The 24,048-nt window shown below is 40.1% G+C and overlaps 2 protein-coding genes across 3 annotated transcripts; one reads left to right on the top strand and one right to left on the bottom strand.

Moving 5' to 3' along the window:
• Positions 1-80: 80 nt before the first annotated feature.
• On the bottom strand, positions 81-16,177 carry gtf2b (general transcription factor IIB). 2 transcript variants are annotated; one of them, XM_034215297.1, is made up of 7 exons: positions 15,984-16,177; positions 7,407-7,519; positions 5,586-5,719; positions 3,150-3,296; positions 1,965-2,094; positions 1,174-1,455; positions 81-613 (listed from the first exon to the last, which is right to left on the bottom strand). In XM_034215297.1, exons 1-7 carry the CDS (start codon positions 16,010-16,012, stop codon positions 480-482), a joined length of 969 nt encoding a protein of 322 aa, XP_034071188.1. In that variant the 5' UTR covers positions 16,013-16,177; the 3' UTR covers positions 81-479. The 2 variants fall into 2 exon arrangements, with proteins under 2 accessions (XP_034071188.1, XP_034071189.1); XM_034215298.1 differs by lacking the exon at positions 15,984-16,177 and adding an exon at positions 8,834-8,959.
• lrrc8da (leucine rich repeat containing 8 VRAC subunit Da) lies at positions 15,417-23,385 on the top strand. Its single transcript, XM_034215276.1, has 2 exons — positions 15,417-15,773; positions 19,623-23,385. Coding segments are annotated over exons 1-2 (2,529 nt in total). The 5' UTR covers positions 15,417-15,772; the 3' UTR covers positions 22,151-23,385.
• The last annotated feature ends 663 nt before the right edge of the window (positions 23,386-24,048 follow it).

Raw genomic sequence — 24,048 nt, 5'->3', positions numbered from 1 at the left:
CTTGTATTTTTACCTCTGATATTGAAAGCAACCTGTCTTTTTTCCATTCCCTCTATAAATTGACCGGAGTAGAAAAGAACTACAATGTAAACAAACGTTTAATTTTATTCAAACCATGAGCTGATTTCCATGCTTTGATGAAAATCTTGTATTTCTTTTTTAAATTACTTCGAACAATTCTAACTAACAAAATAGAACCAGGTCATTTTTCTACAAAAAACAAAGTTTTATGTTTACAATATGAAACCAGCCTAAAATTGCAAGCATCAAATGCATGTTCCCACTTGGACATATATACATGATACAGTCTGCAAGCATTTGTTTTTAAGCACTGGAATGTGTCCGTTTTATTCCTGTGAGGGCGCCTCGGCAACGGCAAGAAGTCTTCCAAATCCAACACAAATACGATTTTAAAGAAAGAATACAATCCTGTAAGTACAGCACAGAAATATCGTGGCTGTGTGGGGGGCACGCAGGCTTCACAGTTGGGGCAGCTTGTCGACGGGTGTGTCGAATTTGAAGTCTGTAGGGAAGAGTTCTGCGGCGCGGGGGTAGATGAGGCGGTATGACTGTCGGATCGTAACGTCTGCCACGCCGGCAATATCCCCGATTTCTGTGGAAGCATCATAGTTTAGATTCATTCAGATATAAACTGCATCACATCCAGACCAGCATGAGGAAGCTTTACAGACATTATATGAGACCATTAGGGCGTACTGCTGACTCAGCATCACCCATTTTAATATTGAGCCCACAGGTGTTAAATGAACAACTCTACCTCCAGTGAAGCATTTCCCTCAACTACTTCCACCTTTGTGAGAATTCACTTATTTTAAGTGGACAATATTTTATTGCAGTATGTACTCCACTACATTTATCTAGTGGCTTTAAAGAGGCTTTTTGGGTTTCCCCTCTCCTGTAGTGTGTTCTATAGGTTTTAGTGCATGTAAATGGTCTGCAAAGGCAAAAATCCCTGTGTTCCCTTCAGAGGGAGTTTCTCTACCTTCTCCCCCCTCATGCCTGGCCCAAATAGTGTTCTGTAGTTTCAGGACTGGGTGCAAAAGCGTTGGCCTACAAGGACATATTCTACCAGTATAAGTGAATATTTATGTGTAATTTCTTTAAATCAATACAAGCTGTGTCCCTGAACAGTGTGATCACAGCGGCCCTCACCTTTCTGGGTCTTCTTCTCGGCGGAGGCCTGGGAGGCCATGTAGATGGCTGCTGCAGCCACAGAGATGGGGCTCCTGCCGGGCACCAGGTCCAGCTCCACCGCCTTCCTGGCGATGTAGGTGGCCGCCATCTGCACCTGTTTGGGCAGGCCCAGGTTGGAGCAGAAGCGGGACATGAAGTCTCCGGTGGTGATCAGGTCCACGCTGGTCTCCAGCGCCTTCAGGATCAGCTTGAAGCATCTGCCGATCTCCTTCTTGGAGATCCGGGAGACGGCGCAGATCTCTGAAGGGGCGGAGGAGAGAATAGGGGAAGAAAATCTATTCAGGAAAGAGCGACAACGTTTTTTTCTGCCAGTTTCGATTAGTACTTGCCTCTTATGGCCAATAATAACAACAACATAACACACTTTCTTATCTGTAGTTTATGCACTATTAAGGGTGAAAAAAGGCTGCAGCTGTAATGTGCAAAAAATAATCATTTGATTTATAACGTTTATTTTCCCTCTAAACCTTTAAAAGAAACGTTATAAATTGAAATAGTTTTGCTGTAAGTTACAGAGTGTTGGAGATATAGGCTGTATACGTCTGCTTTCTCTCCATCACAACAGATCTAGACATCACGCCTGTGGTTTCCTCACCCAGATCAGCTTCATGTGGGAACTATTTACTTTCCACCATATCAGTGCGCAGGAGGAAGCTGGCATTTAGTCATGAATGTATGTAAACATGAATGGCGTCCTCCTCTGAGCAGCTCCACGCTTGGTTCTTACGAGAGAGTAAACCTGTCCTGACCTTTGAACGTCCTCGGTACTCCTTCCTGTCTGCAGGCGATGTAGAGGCAGGCGGAGGCGATGGCATCGTTGGCTCGGCCCTTCAGGCTCTTCTGTTCATAGACCTGCTTAAACAGGTTGTTGGTTCTGTCCTGCAGGGCAAACGCATCATTTACATTAGCTGCATGTTCTTAATCAAAAGTTCAATCACATGGTTAAAAGCTACATCTTTATTCGGGCTCTACTTTTAAACTGATTGGCAGAAACCTGAGCGTTCCAAACCACATAGAAATAAAACAATATATACCAGGTTAAAGCGGGTTTTGATAAATAACAATTAAAATATGTTATTGTTTTTGCATAAACCTTTACACAAATATCATTCAAATCTGCCTTGATGCACATGACATTGGAAAGGAAATTCTCCTTTAATATTAACTGTCCAGCTAGCTTTCAGAAAGCACCATTATTACTAAATGTTACAAGAGCAAAACAAATCTAAAATGCCGGAAGACTTTCCGACTGACGTTATGTGCTGAGATTATGTCTACATGTACATAAAGTGGAGGAAGGATCCGAGCGAAAAAAGGGTGTCACCAAATCCGTTGGCTGAGTGAGGGGAACTGACATTCAGATAAAGTGAAACAGGAAATGACAACAAGCTCCAAAAAACAAAGACTGCCACAAAGTAGTGTTTATCTTCAAACTCAAAATAAAGTGTTTCTGAAAAGCTAATGATGACCATCCATGTCAAATCAATAGAACACTATCTTCTCCTGATGTTTAACTATTACAAAATGAGTCATGATGACCAAGTACACATAAGGCTAACCTTTGCCTCTGCTAGTTACATGTCCACTATATTTAAATGGTATTCATTTGATTTAATTAGAACACAACTGTTGAACACGTTGAACAGCCGCTTTATTCAGGAGACACCAAGGGATACTCAACCCACTCGTCCAAACTTCTGCAGTTTAGTTTCCATTTCCAAATAATGACATGATTACATAATAAGCATATATATATAGTCCAGTTTCATTTCTATTGTTCTCTTGCCCACACGTGCGTGGTTTTCATTTCTCTTTGCTGTCTCTTGTGCGTTTAGTGTGACATGGCTCCTTAAAGTGGAGCCGCTTGTTGTATTCGACTGGCTAACCACACCTGCTTCAGCACATTAGAGACTCAGAGTTAGGTTGGAACTTACTATGATGTTCCTTGGCAGGTTGATGCGGTCGGCCATGGTGGTGATCTCTTTGAAGGCGTTGAGCATGGCCCGGTCCGAGCTGCTCATGGTCCGCCGGTTCTGGTACTTGGAGTTACCGAACTCATCGAAACTAGCGGAGCCGGTTCCCTGTGGGGCGAACAGTGGATGTTCATCAGTAAAACTCACAAGTCATTTGTATATACAATGCAGTGGCGAGCCGTCAGGGCCCTCTAGGGCAGGGGTCTCCAACCTTTCTTCATCTGAGAGCTACAAAAACAAAAAACAAATGCTTCTGCAGTCTAGCTGCAGCTTCTAGCAACGGTCTTCTGTTAAAAAAAGGACACTGAATGTCCTGAATGTGGCATCACACACAGGACTTGAGTCTGAACACAGCAGACAACAGGAGTATTTACAACAGCATATAACAACTAAAATACTGCATGTGGGTGCACACTTACATTCTCTGTCTTACTGTTACATAAATCCCATGAATGTATGAGATTAAGTTAGCTTCATTATATCTCAGTGATTAAGTGAATAATAAAGTTTCTATCGGGTCACTATCAGCCTGTCACTCATTATTTTCAGGGAGGGGGCGGGGCTTAGAGGAACAGAGGAGACGGTGATCGCGGAAGCTTTTTTCCTCCTGCTTTCACAAACTTCACACAAGTATTTATCAACTGAAAATAGCAAGAGGACATTCATACTCTGCAATCCAAGACTTGATTAAATCCATCAAAAACCTGACATGACGATAACGAGTGTTTTTCAAAAAACACAAATCCCTCCCTGTGTCTCTGAGCCGCAGCGACGCGGCCTGATTCAGAGCGGGTCATTCTGCTGTTGGTTCTGGACTGGTGTTGCTGGAGAAAGCAGACTGCTGCCGCTGTCACGTCTGTTCCTTGATCTCTGCGTCACCGACCAATTTAATATTTGTGTGACAGAAAAAAATTCTAAAATGAAAACTTTATTGTCCTGCCGCGGCCGAAAAATCAAGAAGCAACCTTACTACGCTATAATCGATAGGCGAGCTACTGAAAAGCTGCCCGCGAGCTACCGCTAGCTCGAGGTCGACGTGTTGGAGAGCCCTGCTCTAGGGCCTCTCTGAGGGCCTAAGATATTCTAAAAAATAATATTTAAAAACATTAAAAAAATATATATTTTTCATTAGTTTTACCAAAATAACTTGATTTAATTTTATTTAAAATAAAATTTCCAAATAAATCCTTTGAATCTGCCTGTTCAGTTTCTGTTTGAATGTGAAGGGTTAAGCTCCTTTAGCCGTCTCTGCGAGTTACTGACCACCAATCAGTCACCTGTAGGTGGTCCCTCTCTACATTCACAGAGGGCCAGCTATAGTAACTCAACGAGAGAGTAATGTCAAATGACAGTACAATTGACCAATCATATCTTCCCTCTAAATGGGCGGGCTTTATTTTCGCGGACTTTATGACAAGTTCCGCCCGCTGTGAGGTCTATGTAAGTGGTGCAGTGACGCGTCCTAAAACCCGAAAGTAAGCTGCGCTCGGATTCCCTCGACAGAAAGCAGTGGGATTTCTCCATAGGATTTTGGAAAATAGCTTGAAATAAGGTCTGTGGAAAACGAACCTGTTAGATAAATGCACGTTGTGTTCAGCCGGATAATATCCACATGTCTATCCTACTTTTTTTATTTTCGAATTATAAATCTAAACGATAGATTTATGATGGATAGATTTATGATTAGCATAAGTTTGTTCATGATGGCTCACTTCAGTGATAGTGATGACATCGTTGCGAAATTATTATCCGAGTAATTTTCAAGATTGAGTTACAATGATAAATTGGAGTGGCAAAGGATCAGCTGAATAACCCGCCATCAAGTGCTTCATCCAAAAGGACAGGAGGATGGACTTTGTGTTTAAGTGATTTGATCATCAAAGTAATTTGTTGTGACTTGGCTGTGGGTGCCCTGTCATGATATGTCTTTATATAAATGGTGTTGTTCTGTGTGGTAGAGGGTCGCTGTCATTGATGCGTTTTGCACCCCGGGCCGCTGTTTTGATATTCCGCTGAAGTATACGCTGTGACGTAATATCTCTTCTTTTTTATTTTTATTTTTTTATTTTTAGGGAAGGGAGGGGGGGGGGGGGGGGGGGGAGGGGGGGGGGGGTCAGAGGGCCTAGGTATCAAAGTCACGGCTCGCCACTGATACATTCTCACTATCATTTGTGTCACATGGGTTGTGATGTCTTCATTTGATCAAGTTCATCAATCCATAAACACTACACCTGTTGCCCGTCGGTCTCAGGACAGGGGGTGTTGTGTAACGCCCCCTGAGACATACGTTTCATTTGATCAAGCTATATCTGGTACAAAAATTCCAGTTGCTAAAAATCGCCTGATGATTTGAACTGCCAGCACCAACATCTTGAAAAAGGAAGGACTCCTCCTCACCTTGCTGATCATGGTGGTGAGGTCTCCCCCGTTGAGCAGGGGGTTCTGAGCGTCTCCCACTCTGGAGGGATCTTTGAGAGCTTTCTCATTGGAGAAGGTTCTCCACTCTGAGCCGACGTCGATTACACGGTCACCTGAGGAGAGACAATTCGGGCAATTTAAAGCTATGAAAATACATAAGGAATTAAAGCACAGATGAACCATTTCATATTATTTAAATGTAGAAGTAATAATGTTTCTGATGGGGGCCACAATGCTGTTTTCATCTTTGAAATTGATGCATGGTTTTTGACTCGAGAAAGCAAAAAGTAAAAGTCATTGTGCTTTTCCTCCTGGGGCCCAACAACATGCCTCCTTTGGATCGATACATGCCATGCGGTTGGTTTTTAGGTCAGCTTTTTGTTGATGGCTGCAGCTGATGCTCCGAAACAACATGTTCTTCCTTCATTGATAGAAACAAAGAAATGTAATGCAACAACAAACACTGAGGTGCTCTTTTCAGAAACAACGCCGTGTCGTTTTGGTAGATTTAGTTAAAGGCCTTGTGAACTCAGAATACACACAAATAAAAGAGTTGTGTGGCTGCGTTACATCCCTCTGGAGTCATTAACAGAAGATGGTGCAATATTCAGCATTATTCCCTCAAGGACTGTCTTACCCCTTCCCTACTGACTAATCAGAGCATCACATGCAAATAAACATTATTCGGAATCTAGCTTAAACATCTTACACATCATCCCTTGCCCTTTTTCTTTCTCATGTTCTCATCAATGTATGTTTTGAGACAGAAATACATAATAAAATCAAGACTAATGTCCGATCCTTCAATTGCATTAAGTCAGAGATGTACAAAGGATCCAAGGTGTGACAAAGGCCTGGCATATTGCTATTTATCAAGCCTGCTATTGGCACTGCAGGATTACATTTGTGATATGTTAATCCGGTTAGCTTTTGATATGATGTACAAGTGTTTGTAACGTCTCGAGGCAAAGCAACAGTCATCTCCTGAGAGGAACCGAGGGCTTGCATCAGAGAGAGCGGCTGGTGTGTCCCCCATGACCCCCCCGTCATGGGGCTCGTTAGAGGAGCACTGTTCCCTATAGATTTCTCTCACAGCCTGCATCACATGTTCAAAGGCTGTATTGTAGTACTATGTGCAAATGTATATCGTTTTTCATTTTCTAATGTGTTACGTTTATTCATTTTTTATTGCATTCTTAAAAAAGAAACTTATCTTTTCATTTTGTATTTGATTCTAAAAATGGAGCAAAAGTCATCCCGTGATAAATAAAGATTGCAACTCTGATTGTTGCTTATATCTGTGCCTGTATGCACCTTCACATGACGGCTTGATTCAAACCCTTTGTTAAAACGTCTCACCTTGTTTTCCATGTCAGCAGCTGTTGTGCATTTCAATCCTTCATTGAATAAAGCTACTGCTGACTACACGCGCAACAAACATGTAATTAGGGTGACTTGGTAGGGCCGCTAGAGGATGGACAAGTATCCATTCCTGTTTTCTGCACAGCTGTAGACCAGGTCCATAAGAGACATCCATTTATTATGGCTAGCTTTTCCACATTCTAGCTGCAAGCTTTGGACATTTCTGTCCTTATAGAGAACGCAGCTGATGCAGGACTATTGTAAATACATTGGCATCCAAAGTAAACTCAAGTACAGGAACTGAGAAATGTGTGTGTGATTATCACAAAGATAAGTTTCATTTAGAGAAGTGAATTCAAAGAAAGAAGCACAGTAATCCAAATGAAAGGAAGGATGTGTTCCAACAAAAACACACTTGTCGGTGGTGTAAATACTGACCTACTACAAGGCCACATTCGGGGCAGATCATGTCCCCGGCTCTGTAGTCCTCCACCAGGATGGCATCAGGGTGGTTGGGACACTGAACTCTGGGAAGGGCGAGGGCATCTCCGCTACAAAAGGCAGAACAACAACAACGGTTAAGTGATCAAACAGCAAGACACCACAAAGATGGGAAAGAGAGGAACAAACAAAGGTTAGGCAGACAGAGCTCATGCTGAGGTCAGGACGCAAAACACACATGCATGCTCAAGTCTTCAAAGTTTGGCCACATAATGGAAATACAAACTGCATCGGGACAAGTTTTCCACTTTTAAATACATATTTCACATAGTATAGATTTCTCCTTCTTTTGTCTGGCAGACATTAAAGAAATATAATCAGTTAGTATGAATCCATGATTAATAGTGCCAACATCAAACAACCTAAGGGCAAACAAATAATAGCAGCACAGAAGCATCAGCTTATTTGGAATTACTTTATTAAATTATATAGTTTATTTGTATTTATTGTATGAAATGTTAAAACGTAAAAAATGCACATACGTTTTCTAGAGCGGCATAATTATGAAACATGGCTAAATGTGTTCATATAGAGAACATTCTTCACATTAAAAGAGCATACAAATAACATGTGTTATTATTGTTGCCTCAGTAGCTGAGGATGAATGACCTCGGTGGATTCAGATGTAATCGAAACATAACGTGTACATGTTGGTTCCTGGACTACATCCAACAAACTAAACGTCACGATGATGTGGCGATAGAAAAACAGACTTTCCATGGACGTCAAATCATTACTATCCTGCATTTACTCGTTACAATTACATGTACACACGTTTCCCCGACAATGATTGTATTGTCAACACTTATAATGACTTAACGTTTATGTGACAAACTAAGGCAAGAGCTGAAATAGATACGCTGCCGACTAATGTTGCGTAAAAGCTGAATGTAGACAAAGTGTACAGGACAAAGGCATATGTGTTTACAGTTTGCTGGCAGTGACCGCTAGTGTCTATAATAATGCGAGTTCAGTACCTTTTAGTTTTAGCCTGAAATTACACAATCTCTTTCTGTTGTTGACGGCATAGATGGCGAAAATATCTCTACGATAATAAGTGACGTTAAGGTTTAAATGATTAAAGCCATTATTCGCAATAACGGTGAGAGAATGGCATAGCGATGAGAAACGGAGACACAGAAAGTGACTTCTGGCTACATCTACCCAGCTAGCTAGCTAATAAAGGTTAGCCGTTACCTAGCACAACACATCGTACAAACAACGGTACGAATAAGGACGTCATGTTTTTGGAATAGCACTAGCGTCTCCCATCATGTCTAAGTTGATACCCTTTACAAAGTACATTATTGGAGTCACACACTAAGAATGGTGAGTTGTTATATTTGGTCAAAGTTGCTACGCACCGGCTTGTCGACGCCATGTCACTCCTGAATGCTCGTCCGTGTCAAACAATTGAATGCGCCACCTCTATTTATAACTTTTTTTATCACGTGTCCATTGGAGTACGGGGAGCCATTAGGCTCAAACTAGTCGAACTAACCTCCTGATTGTATAACAGTGTTTTGTTGACAAGAAGAGTGACAAATACTTTTAAACACAACAATTGAAATATCTATTATTATACAATCACGTTTAACATTTGGTAATATTCAAATGTATTTGTACGGATTAATGTTAATAACTTTTCTAAGACATTTCCCGGAAATCAGGATACCTCTCAAAGGTGACATTTTAAAGATATAGTACAATGCCAATGCACGCAATACCAGTGACGTGATTATTGAATTACAACAATATGATTAAACCACAATATACGATCCATCGGTAAAGCTTTGTTGAGTAAGTCTCTATTTTCCTGGGACGGAACTCTGATATGTAATGCTAATTGAAGGAAGACATTTGAATTTCCTATAAAAAAAAAAACTAATTCCAACCAAATTACAATGTTATTCATTTTTGATTTATTATTTGAGACTTGATATATTAAATATTTTTGAATTTATCAAATCTCCCAATATTATTTTTAAATGAAGACATTTGATTGATTGGAATTAAATAATAGGAAGTGAACCAACTGTACCCTTTTTTCATTATCCATATACACTTTTATGTTTGTGTATCTTTGATCGCCTGTGATAATGATGTAGAATATAAAATATATAATTATATGGACGTGCCAAACAAAGCAATAATTACCAATCAAACCAGCAAAGGTATAAAGTAACAGAGAAAAATGCAAACCCATTATTGGATAAGCAATAAAAACAACATCATTTCTTCCAATTTCTTATAACCAAGTTATATCAATGGGTAATTCAAATATCTGTAATGCAACAATAAATCCCACACTGTACATCACAAGTGATCCTAAGTTGTCTACTGATGAGTCACAATGCTGCTGTGATTTTGCTGTTGACAGTGGCAGCCTGTGTTTCTGTACCAATCTGTGACTGCTCTCTGCATCATACTTCCAAGTCTGTGAAGGAACCACACAGTGCCACAAAGACTCACTTGATCTTAGTTTTTTTGGTAACAGAATGACCAATCTACATCTGTCTATACATTAATTAAATAATTTCAGTCATATAAACATGAATTACCTAATACTTTATGGTATGTGTGGAAACATTTAGGCTATACTGTTGTTTCTCTTTACCTATTTTCTCACAAGTCTTCTTTGAATACTGGAATAAACTATCATCTGTTGTTATGCATATCATTACCTCTCAGTATCAGTGAAGAATGCCAGTGTGCGTCAGGACAACAGCAGGTGGAGCCAGATAAATAAGAGTGTGTCAGGCTCTGTAGTGATACACTGGATGATGGTTACAGTGATTCGTTTTCATGCTTTACTCATTTATCATGATCTCTTTCAGGGGGGAAACATATAAGGAGTCTTACATTTCAGATCATATTTATTTGAATAGTAAAATTAAAATGATCCTAGCTCAGAGTATAGACACATTTTGCTGCATATAGGCATCATCTTGGCAGTTAAAACCACAGTTTTAAGACAACATGGCTAAATAATAGTGACTTTTTCAGATTCCTTCAGGTACGCCACCACATAAACAGTTCTATGTTAGAGAATCAGAAGGCGTTCGAAAACAATACTGAACGTTTTTATTGGTGCATATGGTACAGATTCAGGGCTCAACGTGATTTCAATATATAAGGGACTCCAGGAGATTAAAAAAGCAAGTACCATATATATAAAACAAAAATGGGAAAGGGAAACTAACAGTTGTATTCCAGAGGAAATCTGGACCAACTATTGTGAATTCCAATGGAGAATAACAAGCTCCTCCTCATGGAGAGTGTTCGCCTGGAAGAGTCTCACTAGATTTTTGATCACGCCCGCCCAGCAGTCTCACCATGGAGAGGATGCTGCTGGAGGAATTGTGGCTCCCAGGAAGCAAACCATTACCACATGCTCTGGGATTGCCCAATAGTAAACACTTTTGGGCATAAGGTTTATAAAGAAATTGTCAACATATTTGGAACAAAAATGAATTTTAATTGGGACGAACTCCTCTTCGGTTTCCTGCACTCAACAGCCACAAATATTAAAACAAAATACTTATTTGGGATGTTGAGTGTAGCTGCCAGGAAAGCAATCACAAAGGAATGGCTCAAACAAAACAGCCCATCGATAGATGATTGGTACGATATGGTTTATGAAATCTAAGGGTAAGAATAACTTTCTCTATGAGGCTCCAGGAACTTAACATATGGAATTATATTGTGAGAAAATCCTATACAGTGACATCACGATACACACTATTTTTTGAATTGCTAGAAAGCATGTTGTCATCAAGACACGAAACGATATGTATCCATAATGTATGTCAACAACTGAACAGTGAACTGTTTCTTTATGTGACAATAAAAAATCTCCTTCTTAAACAAGTATATAAAAAGCCTCTAGAATCAGCTTAAAATGTATATACACAAAGCTGAAAACAGGCTTTTTTTGGGTGAAACTCGTGACAAATCAACTCTTTAGACATACATGGTTCTCACAGCAATGCAATAACGATAACAACATATGAGGACCTTATTTAATATGATGCATTGCTGTCGATTAAACTGACTAACAGTAAATAAAAGAGTTGAAATATGTACAACCATGAACATGTACAGTATATCAATCAACATACACATGAATGCGAAAGTATTTTTGATCCAGAACCATCATAACACACTGACAGGGAACATTTGACTGCAATGAATGCTTTTACTTGAATACTTGAGGAACAACAGTGCAGATTTTATTCAAGTAAAGTTTGTAATGCAGGACTTTGAATTGAAGTAGAGTATTTTTTTCAGAGTTTAAGTATTTCAGCTGCAGTAGTATCTTTATACTGATTAAGAAACAATGTTTAAAAAAATATGTGCACCACAAGCTATTCTTTTTTTGTCTCTTTTTCACTCCAATGTTGCAACTGATTCTCGTCTGAAAAGTGTCCCTGAAAAGTATTCATTTTTCACATATCTTTAACGCACGTTTTCTGAAACTGATGACGTGGAACCTTTCCTGGACTGTGGAAAATAAAAGTTGCATATGTAGTTACAAGTCACAGCATGACAGATATATCAAAGGCAATCCAAACAAAATGAGGGCATGAAGAGGCCTGATATCCAAGCAGGAGAGAAGTAGCACATGTTCTCAGTCTCTGTATTTGTCTTTGTCTTAAACACACATAAACACACACTCTGTACTCAGCAGCTGTTTATTGGTTTTCCAACAGCAACATCATATCACACCACATCATCGCTTACTGTATTTCAAGTAACAACAATGGATCCACATGCAGGAACAGCCTGCGTGCAGGTCTGGAGTTTGTGTGTAATTTGACACATACACACCAACACACATTTTGCCTAAAGGAAATAAATGACCAAAGAAACAGGTTTGTTTGGGTTTGTGGCTGGTATGAATTTGAATTTTACTGTGTATTTTTTGCTACATCACAAGTGTATATCCGGTATGCATTTAAACCACCAACTAATGTTTGTGAATGTGACACTACCTTCTGTACTCTTTACAAATCAGAGAGGGAGGTCCACACTGAATTATTTATAGCTCAATGGGCCAATTCTTAACACACTGAGCTGGTTGCCAGGGGCGTCTAGGGTCCCCAGCTGTTGGCCCTGTCTCCCCACAGACAGGAAACCCCATACTGTCCGACTACTAGACTGCCAGTCAGTGTGACAACAAACCAAAGCATTGCCTCTTTACACCGTTTCCCTTCCCCCCTCACCACACCGACCATATGTCCTGCCAGTCAGGTAAACTAGGTTAGGAAACAGAATCAGTGTCGATAACAATTGTTATTATGGCTGCTACCTTTTTTTGTAACCTTGATCCTGTAACAACACTGTTGTCAAATAACACCTTGCATTATAAATTATTTTACTATTTACTAGTGTTATTTGGCTCTGCATTACTTGTATATATTTCAACTACTTCTACAATGATGCCGATTATTTCTTCTTAATTGTATTTGTTTGATTTGATTAATATGTGCATGTCTCTTTATTTAAGGGTGCTATATTCTGCTCATGTTCAGGTTTATATTAGTATTTAGTGTCTCTGCAGTGACATGTCTCCCTGCTTTAATGTTCAAAAAGCTCGGAGGCCATTGAATCAATTAATATCAGCATTTATCATATCAAAGGGTTGAACTTCTGATACTGTAAACACCTGATAAAGATGAGGGGTTTAAGCAAATGACAGAGAATTCATAATTTAAGTCAATGATATTTAACCTGCATGAACTTAAACAAAGATGTACTTGCCTGGGTACAGTTTGTGTCTTTTATAAAAAAGAGTTAACATGACATGGAGCCAGAGAAAGTATTTGCCCTTTTTAGGTACATCTCATATTTTAATGATAAAGGCTAAAGGTATCCTTTTCATTGACTTAATATATATAGGCAAGCCAAATGGGCTCTTCATTTCTTATCTCTTTTCTCCTGCTTTGGCTGCACCAGACACTTTGTTTTGTTTCAAGGTTTGATATGTTGCTCACTGATGGCTCCTTCAAGGCCTGGCGCTGTGCTGATGGACTTTTGAATCATTAATGTTATGAACGCTGCAGAGATGAAGCTGCTTTCTTGTTTAGTCTTTGCTGTTTTATTGATTGCGTATGTACTTTTGTCTATTGTAAATGTCCTCGAATAATCAATTAGATGTTTGGTCGATAACATCTCAGAAAATGGTGGAAAACATCTTGCAAAATATGAATATCTTTCCTGGCATAAAGGAGTAAAGAAACCAGACAATAATCACATTTAAAAAGCTGGAATTCAGATATATGTTCTGAATTTACTCAAAGTGCTTTATCGTCAAAATACTTGCCGGCTAATTTAAAAGTCGATTTATTTTGTAACTCCAAAAAGAAACCTGACGAATATTGGTTTTGCAACAAGTTATGAAAGGTTTCATTGTGACTGTCTGAAAATGAGTTAAGTGTGTTTACATCCACTACTTTCTTATTGACTTTGTCCACACTGCCTTTGTTTGGGATTCATTAGGGAAGCCACTATGAACTCAGCTATACAAACTGCCTCACTCAAGTCTGAACAAACATTATTGGGAAAACATCTCCATAGAACAGAACACAGACAATGATCAGTGTAATCATTCTGCATGTGTTCATGTGTGGTCACACCACCTTCACATCTGATCTTTGAAACCTGGCAGACTATCGCACAAAATGCCCCACTGCCTGCTATTCTTTCTTTCCTTCTTTCTTTTTTTCTCTTCCTCTCAAAGTACAGGAGTAGCGTGAGCGAGAACAGCGTGCCCGCAGCCAGCAGCCCAGGACCGGTTGAAACCTGTATAGGGTTGCAACTGAGGAGACATTTCCTCCACCCTGTGCATCATCAACCAAATCCAGAAAGAGCTGGATATGATGCATGACTTCAGCACTCCAGGGTCCTATTAACTGCTGAGTTTATCAATACCCATAATACAGATAGAAAGATGGATAGATATATACATACATAGATAGATAAACAGTGTTGCCCTATGGTAATAACATGGTATATGGTAATTACTGTGTCGTGTAACAAAACAAGACATCCTGTCCAACACGTGGCACGTGCACAAAAGGCACATGTCAGAAGTCTTATAATTAGTCAGCTAAGTTCTTTCAACACCACGATGCATTTGTGGTGTCTGCTGCTGCTACTCTGAAACAAAGAGGGGGAAGCAGATGCCGCGTTCAATTCTCACTGGAAAGTCGGTAAATAAAGGAGCTCGGCTTTCAGTTGGTAGGCCGTGGAAAGTATGCTCTTGGTTTTTGTTCGGTCATGCATTTCATTTGTTTCACTTGCTTGATACCTGCTTTAGTTAAATTATAAAAGGCATTTTAATAGTGACACTTTGTACAAAAGTAAATATAACCCCATTGACCCCCCGACCCCGGCATGAGTTAGGCCTACATATAGCTTAGTGCCTTATGCAAACCTTGGGGGAAAGCATTTGCGTATTCACCAGGTATTCACACCTATTTGAGTTTGTTTCTTGTTTTTTAGAGAGGGGTCTAATTTCTGCTAGTAATTAAAGGATAGTGGCTATATTTACCACTTCAAAAACAAATGTAACTCCACAAATAATTGCTCGTACATACGGTTGGGAACATAATAACGTTAAGATATTTCCTTCGTCAGAGATGTGCGAACGTTAATATAAACGTAGAAATACAAGGTAGAAATTATTTGCATCATTATAAAAGTAAGTGAAACATTAATTAATGCAGTAGCAGCCAAATAACACCAGTAAATATATTGCAAGGTGTTATCATAAACCGGTCTTTGTTACAGTATTTTTTTTTAAAACGTAGCAACTAGTAATAACAATCGTTATCCGTTATTTTTCAGGCCAGCCGTGGGCTGTTTAACCTTCTCCCACACGCCCTGAACGCAGCACAGATAAACTCCAGGGCGGTGTCTTCGGGAAGTTGCCGGAATGTCATCCTCCAATGAGAGGCTCACATAACACCCACAGCAGCGGTCTGAGCGGCTCCATGTTGGATCTGCCTGCTCTTAGAAATACATTGGAGCTCTGTCAATCCGTCTGTCTGCGCGTATTGTCTGACACACGGCCGGGCAGCCGGCTCTGCTCCCGGGCTCAGGTAGGAGGGATGTAGCCGACAGACCGCGCTGTCACCACCAAATATTCCTCGGAGCTTTTTGTTCCATAAAACCGGCGTCATTCCCGCACTTGTGAGCGGGGCTGAGAAACCAGTTTAGAGGCGCACCTGAACAACGGAGCGAAAAGTGGCATGCAGGCGGAGGAAGAAATAATTGGATTGAGATAACGCCTCGTAGGCAGTAAGTGTATTTTCCGTTACCGTATGTTTTAATTGTTTACTTTTAACTGTAATTTTCAATAACCTGATTGATATTCCGAGCAGATAACGCTTTCCAGAAAAATAAACTGGTTACCTGAGTGTTTTACGGCGGCACATGCCGATTCTCAATTGAACATGTTTCAACAAGTCACATGACCCAATACCCAACTGATAATAACTGCGCACTCACGTGAAGGGAAAAGTCAAGCGGTTCATCATTCTGGGACAGACATGTCTTATTTCCTCTTTTGGTTGAACTTAAAAATGCATAGTCTACAGCCTGTCTTTCAGCAACCTGTTTCCTGTCTGTCTGGAATCTAACCCCCAGAACTGGTTTCAACTTAGTTTACCCTAAACTCAACATTTGTCGTAATGTAATTACACTTAGCACGCAGTACACTGGCTGCCATCACGTGGTGAGGTCAGTTGTATGTAGTTTATCTGCACAGGGCAGCAGGGACATGGCACTGCTGCCAGGGTGCCATGTGGTAAGGGGCCCCTCCCTGTCCTGGGGGGGCCACCACACACTAAGCTTTGTTATGTTTTCACATAGTAGCCTGTTAAGATGTGTTACCTCTGCTAAGTGTGATGAGTTGGGGGAGGGTTGATGAGTATAAAGCACTGGAGCTCAACTTTGTCACCCTTGCAGTACACAAACACCACCTGCACTGCCGCAAGATAAATCATTAAGCATGTCAAATATTATTCAGCCATCAGTCATTTAATTATTCACTCATAACATGTCAAAAACAACCTCCACCCCTACTTGGAAACTCTCAATAATAATAGCATTCACTCAAAAATAAAAACATGAAGTGATGACACACTATCATGAATCTTATTTTGCAGTGAAGCAACATCAGAGTGTAACAGATACAAAAAAACGGTATAACAGCTGTTAGAAGTTTATAACATATATCTTGTTTCAGCATATAAAATGGTGGTGCAAAAAGACCAACAATATCTGAGGTTATTTAGAAGCCCTGTTGCCGTCCCATAGTTTGTCCAGCAGAAAACAGATGACTTGCATGTTCCTGAAAGGTAACTTAGTATAACATAGTAGTAATACCCAACACTGGGAAATCTTGGTCTTGATATGGAGACAATAGCCTGAGACATAGGTTATTGCATTTTTTTTTTTGGCTTATTATGCCAATATAAGCAGATATTTGTTACATAAATAGGTTACATTTTTTATCTGGATCTAAGAAATGTGGTGAAAAAATGTAACAAAAAAATTCTCAATGCTATATAAATGAAAATCAATGAGATGCTGACCCAAATAGTCTCTAAATAAGAATAAGAAGTATCAGAAGTAAGTATCTCTGGATATAGTAATTTCTGACATTTAGGCTGATACCAAATATCCATAATAAATGTAGGTCAGCTGATCATGATTACTTTTTTTTTTGTAATGGTCTTCTTAAATGATTCATAAAGTATAATTTATGTGCATTACATTTTAATGAGCCTACATGTGTCATAGGGAAGGAAGCCGGATCTGAGTGGTTTGTTGAATCACATGTGACCAAGGCAGCCCATAACAAACAGACTTTCCTTCTTTGTCTGTTGGTAGACACCTCAATTAGCATAAAGGGAAATGCACAATTTATACGCACATGGACTGATGAAGAGAATCTTTCATGATATATGTCTCATTTCTGAAATACAATTTATTTTATGTTCGAGAAAGCCATACCTTTTTAAAAAGCCCTATTCTATTTTTTTCTAAACCTCTCTAAAAAGGTCAAATGTCACTTGTTTTGCATCAATCTTGATACAGGGTACTTATTATATGTTATAGTTTGGATTCCTAAAGCTTTTAGTCTACTATCCCATCATTCAAGGGTGGTTTTCACTATAAGTAATGGTTTATTTTGCACGGACTCTATAATTTACGTTTTTTAATATGTCCAATCTGAATTGACTTTAAAATAAAAAAAAATCTATATTGATTCTGACTTTTCTACATCCAACTCACAGGTGTATCATTGCTTTGAGAAAAAAGATTATTAATTTACCCCTTTTTTAGAAGGGAAGTTATAGTCATTTGTTCTGGGAATGTCATTTTCGAGCCTGAGGCCTGAAAAACAGACTCGGGGCTTAACAGGTTAAATAACTGCTGCTGAATTGTAACCTGTTAACTTGTCAAAACACAATTATTTCATTGTGGATTTAGGGGATTAGAGGTAGGAAACAGATGAAAGAATAACCAAATGAAAGCCCCCTCCACTAAATGAGAAAAAGGCAATTCACTAAATGAAACACACACGTGCAAAACATCTTATTGAGTCAGAATAGTTGGTGGACATCAAATAACTGTCTTCTCTATTTCCTCTCTATTCCAGTAACAGCCTGCTGTAGTAATCTGCTTAAACATCATTAACACATAACTGAATGAAAGTAGACTGCAAAGTGAGAGTTGGCACCCACAGATAAAAGGCTGGCGTTTACAGTGCTACTATCTTCACATCCACAGTGTTTGTATCATAGAAACTCATGGCGAACGTTATTTTTATTTTCATTTTTGTTTCCGTAAAGCTTACTCAATGGGACTGGGTATCATTTTAAAGATAGTTATTGACCATTTCAGATATTGGTCATCAGACAGAGGGATAAGGGCAGCCACTAGCGATTATTTTAATTTTATAATCTTTTGTTGATACATTTTTCTTAATTAATCATTGCTCTATAAAATGTCTGAAAACTGTGACAAGTTAAGGTTTATAGGTGGTGTTTTAAGATCTCATATTTGATCTGACCCACTTCCAAACCCAAAGGCATTTGGATAACAATCATAGAAAAGCGGTAAACTTGGAAATAGAGCATTTATTGAAATGTTTTGCTTAACAATTACAATTACTAAGGATGCTCCGATCAGGGTTTTTGGGGCCGATCGCCGGAATCAGAATCGGCCGATACCGATCATAGGGTGGGAGGAGGCTATGGGGATCTTCCATTTAAAGTGAAGTTTAAAACTCAGTTAATTGGGCTCATTTTTATATTGCTTCAGTTTATAATTGTAACGGATCGAAAAGTTCAGATGAATTTTTCAATACATTATTACATTCAAATGAAGTACATTATTCAAGTTTACATTAACTTTGGATAATAACACGGGAGAAATGAGCGGAAGCGCTTTCTCTCTCTCTCTCTCTCTCTCTCTCGACAGCCTGTCAGTATCTCATGCAGCTCACTGATCCAGTAATGAGTGACCCGACAGTGAAGAATAAACATATTTATAACTAGTTTAGCTTGTTCCAGAGGTAGATAAAATAGCTAAGTGTGTTAGGTCTAACTCTTGTCTGTTTTGCTCCGCTTACCGGTCCGGCGGGCGGAGCTGCTGGATTTCTGCTTCACACACGTTGCATACCGCTATTTTATTGTCATTTTCAGACACCTTAAAATAATGCCAGACCGGTGAAGCCATTTTGGCGAGTTTTGCAGCGCACAGAGAAAAGTGTCATGTATTTTACGTCATGTGATCGGCTCTCACGATCGGACTTTATAAAGAGCACCGATCACACTTTTAAGAGTGAATATCGGCCGATAACGATCGGCGGCCGATCGATCGGAGCACCCCTAACAATTACCTTAATCATAAAAATGCAACCACATAATTTTCTGTTAATCAATAAATGTTGAATCAAGCAGAAACACTTGTAGCATGACATCTTTGAGCCTTACTTTACATTCTACTTCCTACAATGTGACTGCATACGCATATTGTGATGTCAATGCTGAAACGATATATTGTCCAACCCTTGTACTAATTGTTAATGCTAAAACAACTAGAATGGATGAACTGACTCTCCTCTGTTTGTTGCAGTGATGTTCACGCTCACTGAGGTTGCGTCCCTGAATGACATCCAGCCGACGTACCGCATCCTGAAGCCATGGTGGGACGTCTTCATGGACTACCTGGGGCTGGTCATGCTCATGCTAGCCATATTCGCCATGACCATGCAGATCACCAAGGACCAGGTGGCTTGCCTTCCTTGTCTCGAGGAACCGGACGAGGCTTCGGGGGTGAAGCCTAATTCGTTCACGCAGCAGAGTGCACAGAATGGGGCTTCAGCAGCAGCCCCCGTATCAACATCCCTACCCCTAGTCACTAAGGATATGCCGGACGAAATGGCCCATGAGATCCACGTCACACACCAATACAATCAACCTGAACCGACAGGGGTCAGGACCAACCTGGACTACCAACAATATATCTTCATCAACCAAATATGTTACCATGTTGCCTTGCCCTGGTATTCCAAGTACTTTCCTTACCTCACCCTCATCCACACCATTGTTCTCATGGTCAGTAGCAACTTCTGGTTCAAATACCCCAAAACCAGCTCAAAGATTGAGCACTTTGTTTCAATTCTAGGTAGATGTTTTGAGTCTCCCTGGACTACGAAGGCTTTGTCTGAGACAGCTTGTGAGGACTCTGAGGAGAACAAACAGCGGTTGACAGGCACCTCCATGGCCCAGAAACATGTATCTTTAGAGGGGAAGGACGAAAGCACAAATGTGAACTCCTCCACACCCATGATTGGGGTGAAGTTCTCTGCAGATAAGCCTATCGCAGAGGTCCCGAGCAGTATGACAATCCTGGACAAAAAAGACGGAGAGCAGGCCAAAGCCCTGTTCGAGAAAGTACGAAAATTTCGAGCTCATGTGGAGGACAGCGATTTTATCTACAAGCTTTACGTAGCGCAGACTGTCGTCAAAACGGTCAAGTTTATTTTGATATTATCCTACACTTCTACATTTTTGGCTAAAATAAATTTTAAGCACATTTGTGAACCCGATATTAAGCAGCTAACTGGATACCGAAGGTTCTACTGTACGCACAACATGGCTTTCATGCTGAACAAGCTGCTCATTAGCTACATGGCTTTAATCTTGATCTACGGGATGGCTTGCTTGTACTCTCTCTTCTGGGTGTTTCGAAGACCGCTCAAAGAGTACTCATTCGAGAAGGTCCGTGAGGAGAGCAGCTTTAGTGACATTCCTGACGTCAAAAATGACTTTGCATTCCTCCTACACATGGTTGACCAATATGACCAACTCTACTCCAAACGCTTTGGGGTCTTCTTGTCCGAGGTCAGTGAAAACAAGCTTAGGGAAATCAGCCTTAATCACGAGTGGACCGTTGAAAAACTGAGGCAGCTTGTGATCCGTAATGCAATGGACCAGCAGGAGCTGCACCTTTTCATGCTCTCTGGTCTTCCCAATGCAGTGTTTGACCTAACAGACCTGGAAGTGCTGAAACTGGAGCTCATTCCTGACGTGAGATTCTATGCCAAGGTCTCCCAAATGAGCAGTCTGCTGGAGCTGCATCTCCTGCACTGTCCGGCCAAAGTTGAGCAAAACGGCTTTGCTTTCCTCCGGGATCATCTCCGCTGCCTTCACGTCAAGTTCACTGATGTTGCAGAGATCCCGGGGTGGGTGTACTTGCTGAGGAGTTTGAGGGAGCTCAACCTCATGGGCAACTTGAGCTCTGAAAATAACAAAATGATCGGGCTAGAGTCCATGCGAGATTTGAGGCATTTAAAGACATTATGCTTGAAGAGCAACCTCACAAAAATGCCCACAAACATCACAGAGCTTTCACCACATCTGATTAAGCTAGTGGTGCACAATGATGGTACTAAACTTGTGGTACTGAATAGTCTGAAAAAGATGACAAATCTAATTGAACTGGAGCTGCACACGTGCGAACTCGAGAGGATTCCCCACGCTATTTTCAGCTTGACCAACCTGCAGGAGCTCGACCTTAAATCGAACAACATCCGAACCATAGAAGAGATCATCAGCTTCCAGCACCTCAAGAGGCTGACGTGCCTCAAACTGTGGCACAACAAAATCATCACCATCCCTTCCTCCATCGCCCAAGTCAAGTCTCTGGAGTCTCTCCACCTGTCCCACAATAAACTGGAGACCCTGCCCCCAGCCCTGTTCACGCTCCCTAAGCTGCGGCACTTGGATGTGGGCCACAACTCCATCACAGTGCTCCCTCCGGATGTGGGCCTCCTCCACAATCTCCAGCACTTAGCCATCAACTCCAACAAGCTGGAGGTGCTGCCCAAGCCTCTGTTCAGATGCACCAAGCTCAAGGCGCTGTGTTTGGGGAACAACGCGCTCACCGTGCTGCCGGAGACGGTGGGTCAGCTGGTGCAGCTCAATCAGCTGGAGCTGAGAGGAAACTGCCTGGACAGACTGCCTGTGCAGCTGGGAAACTGCCGCCTGCTGCGTAAAAGCGGCCTTGTGGTGGAGGACCATCTCTTTGAAGCACTGCCTGTGGAAGTGAAGGAGAACATCAGCAGAGAGAACAACGTGTCGTTTACCAGTGGCTTATAGCACACAAAGCATGACAAGCTTGCATAATGGATGTACGAGTAAACTCTTAATGTGTGTTCACACTGGACGCGAAGCAAATCTTTTGTGCGTCGCGATTACATGTTAAATCAGTGAGCACACTTGCAAAAGCATTAATTAGGTTTTTACTAACCAATATCAGTATATTGTTATTACTGCATCATTTTGATACGTCTATTTAAATTAAATCAAGGCAAAATATGTTAATTTCGTGAAGATAAGCCCCGCCTCCTCGCCAGTGGTATAGTTTGAGTGACGCTAGTAAACACAAATGATGCTGCGGTCAAACTCGCAAGAGTAACGTGATGCGGTTCTTCGCTTAGCGTCCGGTGTGAACGCACCATGATTTTAATGAGTTGTCTTATATATATATATAAAATGGTACAGAATGCTTTTCTTGTTGCTGAGTATGTAATTCAGCAACTTTTTTTTCATAGCTTTGAGTAATAAAACATTTTGCTTCTGTATGTTACTTCTCTATAGACCAAAACTGTTCACTCCAATGACACAGTATGTAGATTTATCATTATTGTTTTAGGTACTCAGGTATAATTGTAACCATGGGGAACAATCTTTTTGCCTTAACTGCTGCTACTTTTTTTTTTTAACAGTGAGGGCTTTCACAAACAAAAAGGCCAAAAATGAATATTTCATGTTTTCTTGTCAGTTTTTCATACAAAGAGACTTCAATGTAAGGGGACACAATGAAACACTTTTTTCTTAGTAGTTGTTTGAAATCATATAACCTTTATTTTCCTCCATGTCTTGTAGCCAACCGATCGAGTTTAGAGTTGTGAAACTCAGGTGGAAACTAAGCACCAGAATTGACCCTTTACCTTACTTGTGTAGAGATTGTATACTAAAGGCTTATAGTAATTCATTTGCACATTGAAAACTTAATGATTTAAAGATCAGTGAATGTCCTTTCTGATAACATGTCCCAAGACCAACGTGAGCTGATAAAGGGAACTCTGTTGACTGTCTTTTTTTTTCTAAATCATACTTTGAAATTTGAAATGTGTAATAAAAACTGCGCACAGGTAAAACTGATTATTTAACAGATTCTTGTAATGACGTTAAACAATTTCTGCCTTTTAATGTATTTCTGCATACACCTATATATATATACAGTATTTATTCTTCAGAGCTGCTGTACCACCTTTGAGATCCTGCTCAAAGTTCACACCTTTATGGCACAATAAATCAAGATTTTAGAATGATGTCTAATTATTATTCAGCTACTTCAGGTGCACTCTGCTCAGCACTATAGCAGAAAGGGAAGTGAATAAATCAAGTGAGTTAATCCGAATAATTCCTTTTGACTCATAGCAAGAAATACAGGAGGTGGAACTAATAACATTAACAAGCCTCTGTCTCAGGCATTATTGCAAAGCAGCAATTAATCATCTTATTAGTAACACTTCTGTTTGATGGTAGTTCCTTTATTTCCTGTCAACAAAATAAGACATTTTGCTCATTTCCTCTTTTGGCTTTGTTGGCTAAATTCGGCCGCTGATCGTTTTTTAAACTGCCCAAAATGATAAATATATATATATATATAGAAAAGGCCCCGCAATTCTCTCTCTTGGCACTTCAACCAATATTTTACTGATAGCTACATCTTAATATTAGATGTACACATTTACATACCCATATTCATTTTCATCTTTGGAGAGGGCACTAGGTCAGAAACCAATATATGGCAATGTCTGCCTCATAATATTAAGTCTGCACTTAAGCTGTGCACTATATTAGAGTTTAAAAGTATATACATAATTTAAAGATACAGAATACTTTTTGTAATATGAAGGCACAGCAATTAAATGTAAAACTTTAAACTGTTAAGAAGTTAATTTGGCGGGGTTCCCGGTCTATAAAAC

The sequence above is a fragment of the Gymnodraco acuticeps genome, unplaced genomic scaffold (assembly GCF_902827175.1).
Source record: "Gymnodraco acuticeps unplaced genomic scaffold, fGymAcu1.1, whole genome shotgun sequence".
In the NCBI taxonomy this organism is placed as follows: Eukaryota; Metazoa; Chordata; class Actinopteri; order Perciformes; family Bathydraconidae; genus Gymnodraco; species Gymnodraco acuticeps.
The sequence above is the reverse complement of the archived record's forward strand: the minus strand, read 5'-3'. Positions and strand labels throughout refer to the sequence as shown.

What these genes read in the sequence shown, in the direction of transcription:
- gtf2b (XM_034215297.1), bottom strand. Translation starts at nt 16,012, where the DNA reads ATGATGAACCGCTTGACTTTTCCCTTCAC. An exon ending in TCACCACCATGATCAGCAAG is followed by an intron (nt 3,297 to 5,585) that starts GTGAGGAGGAGT and finishes TTCGCCCCACAG; the next exon opens with GGAACCGGCTCCGCTAGTTT. An exon ending in AGTACCGAGGACGTTCAAAG is followed by an intron (nt 1,456 to 1,964) that starts GTCAGGACAGGT and finishes CCGCCCCTTCAG; the next exon opens with AGATCTGCGCCGTCTCCCGG.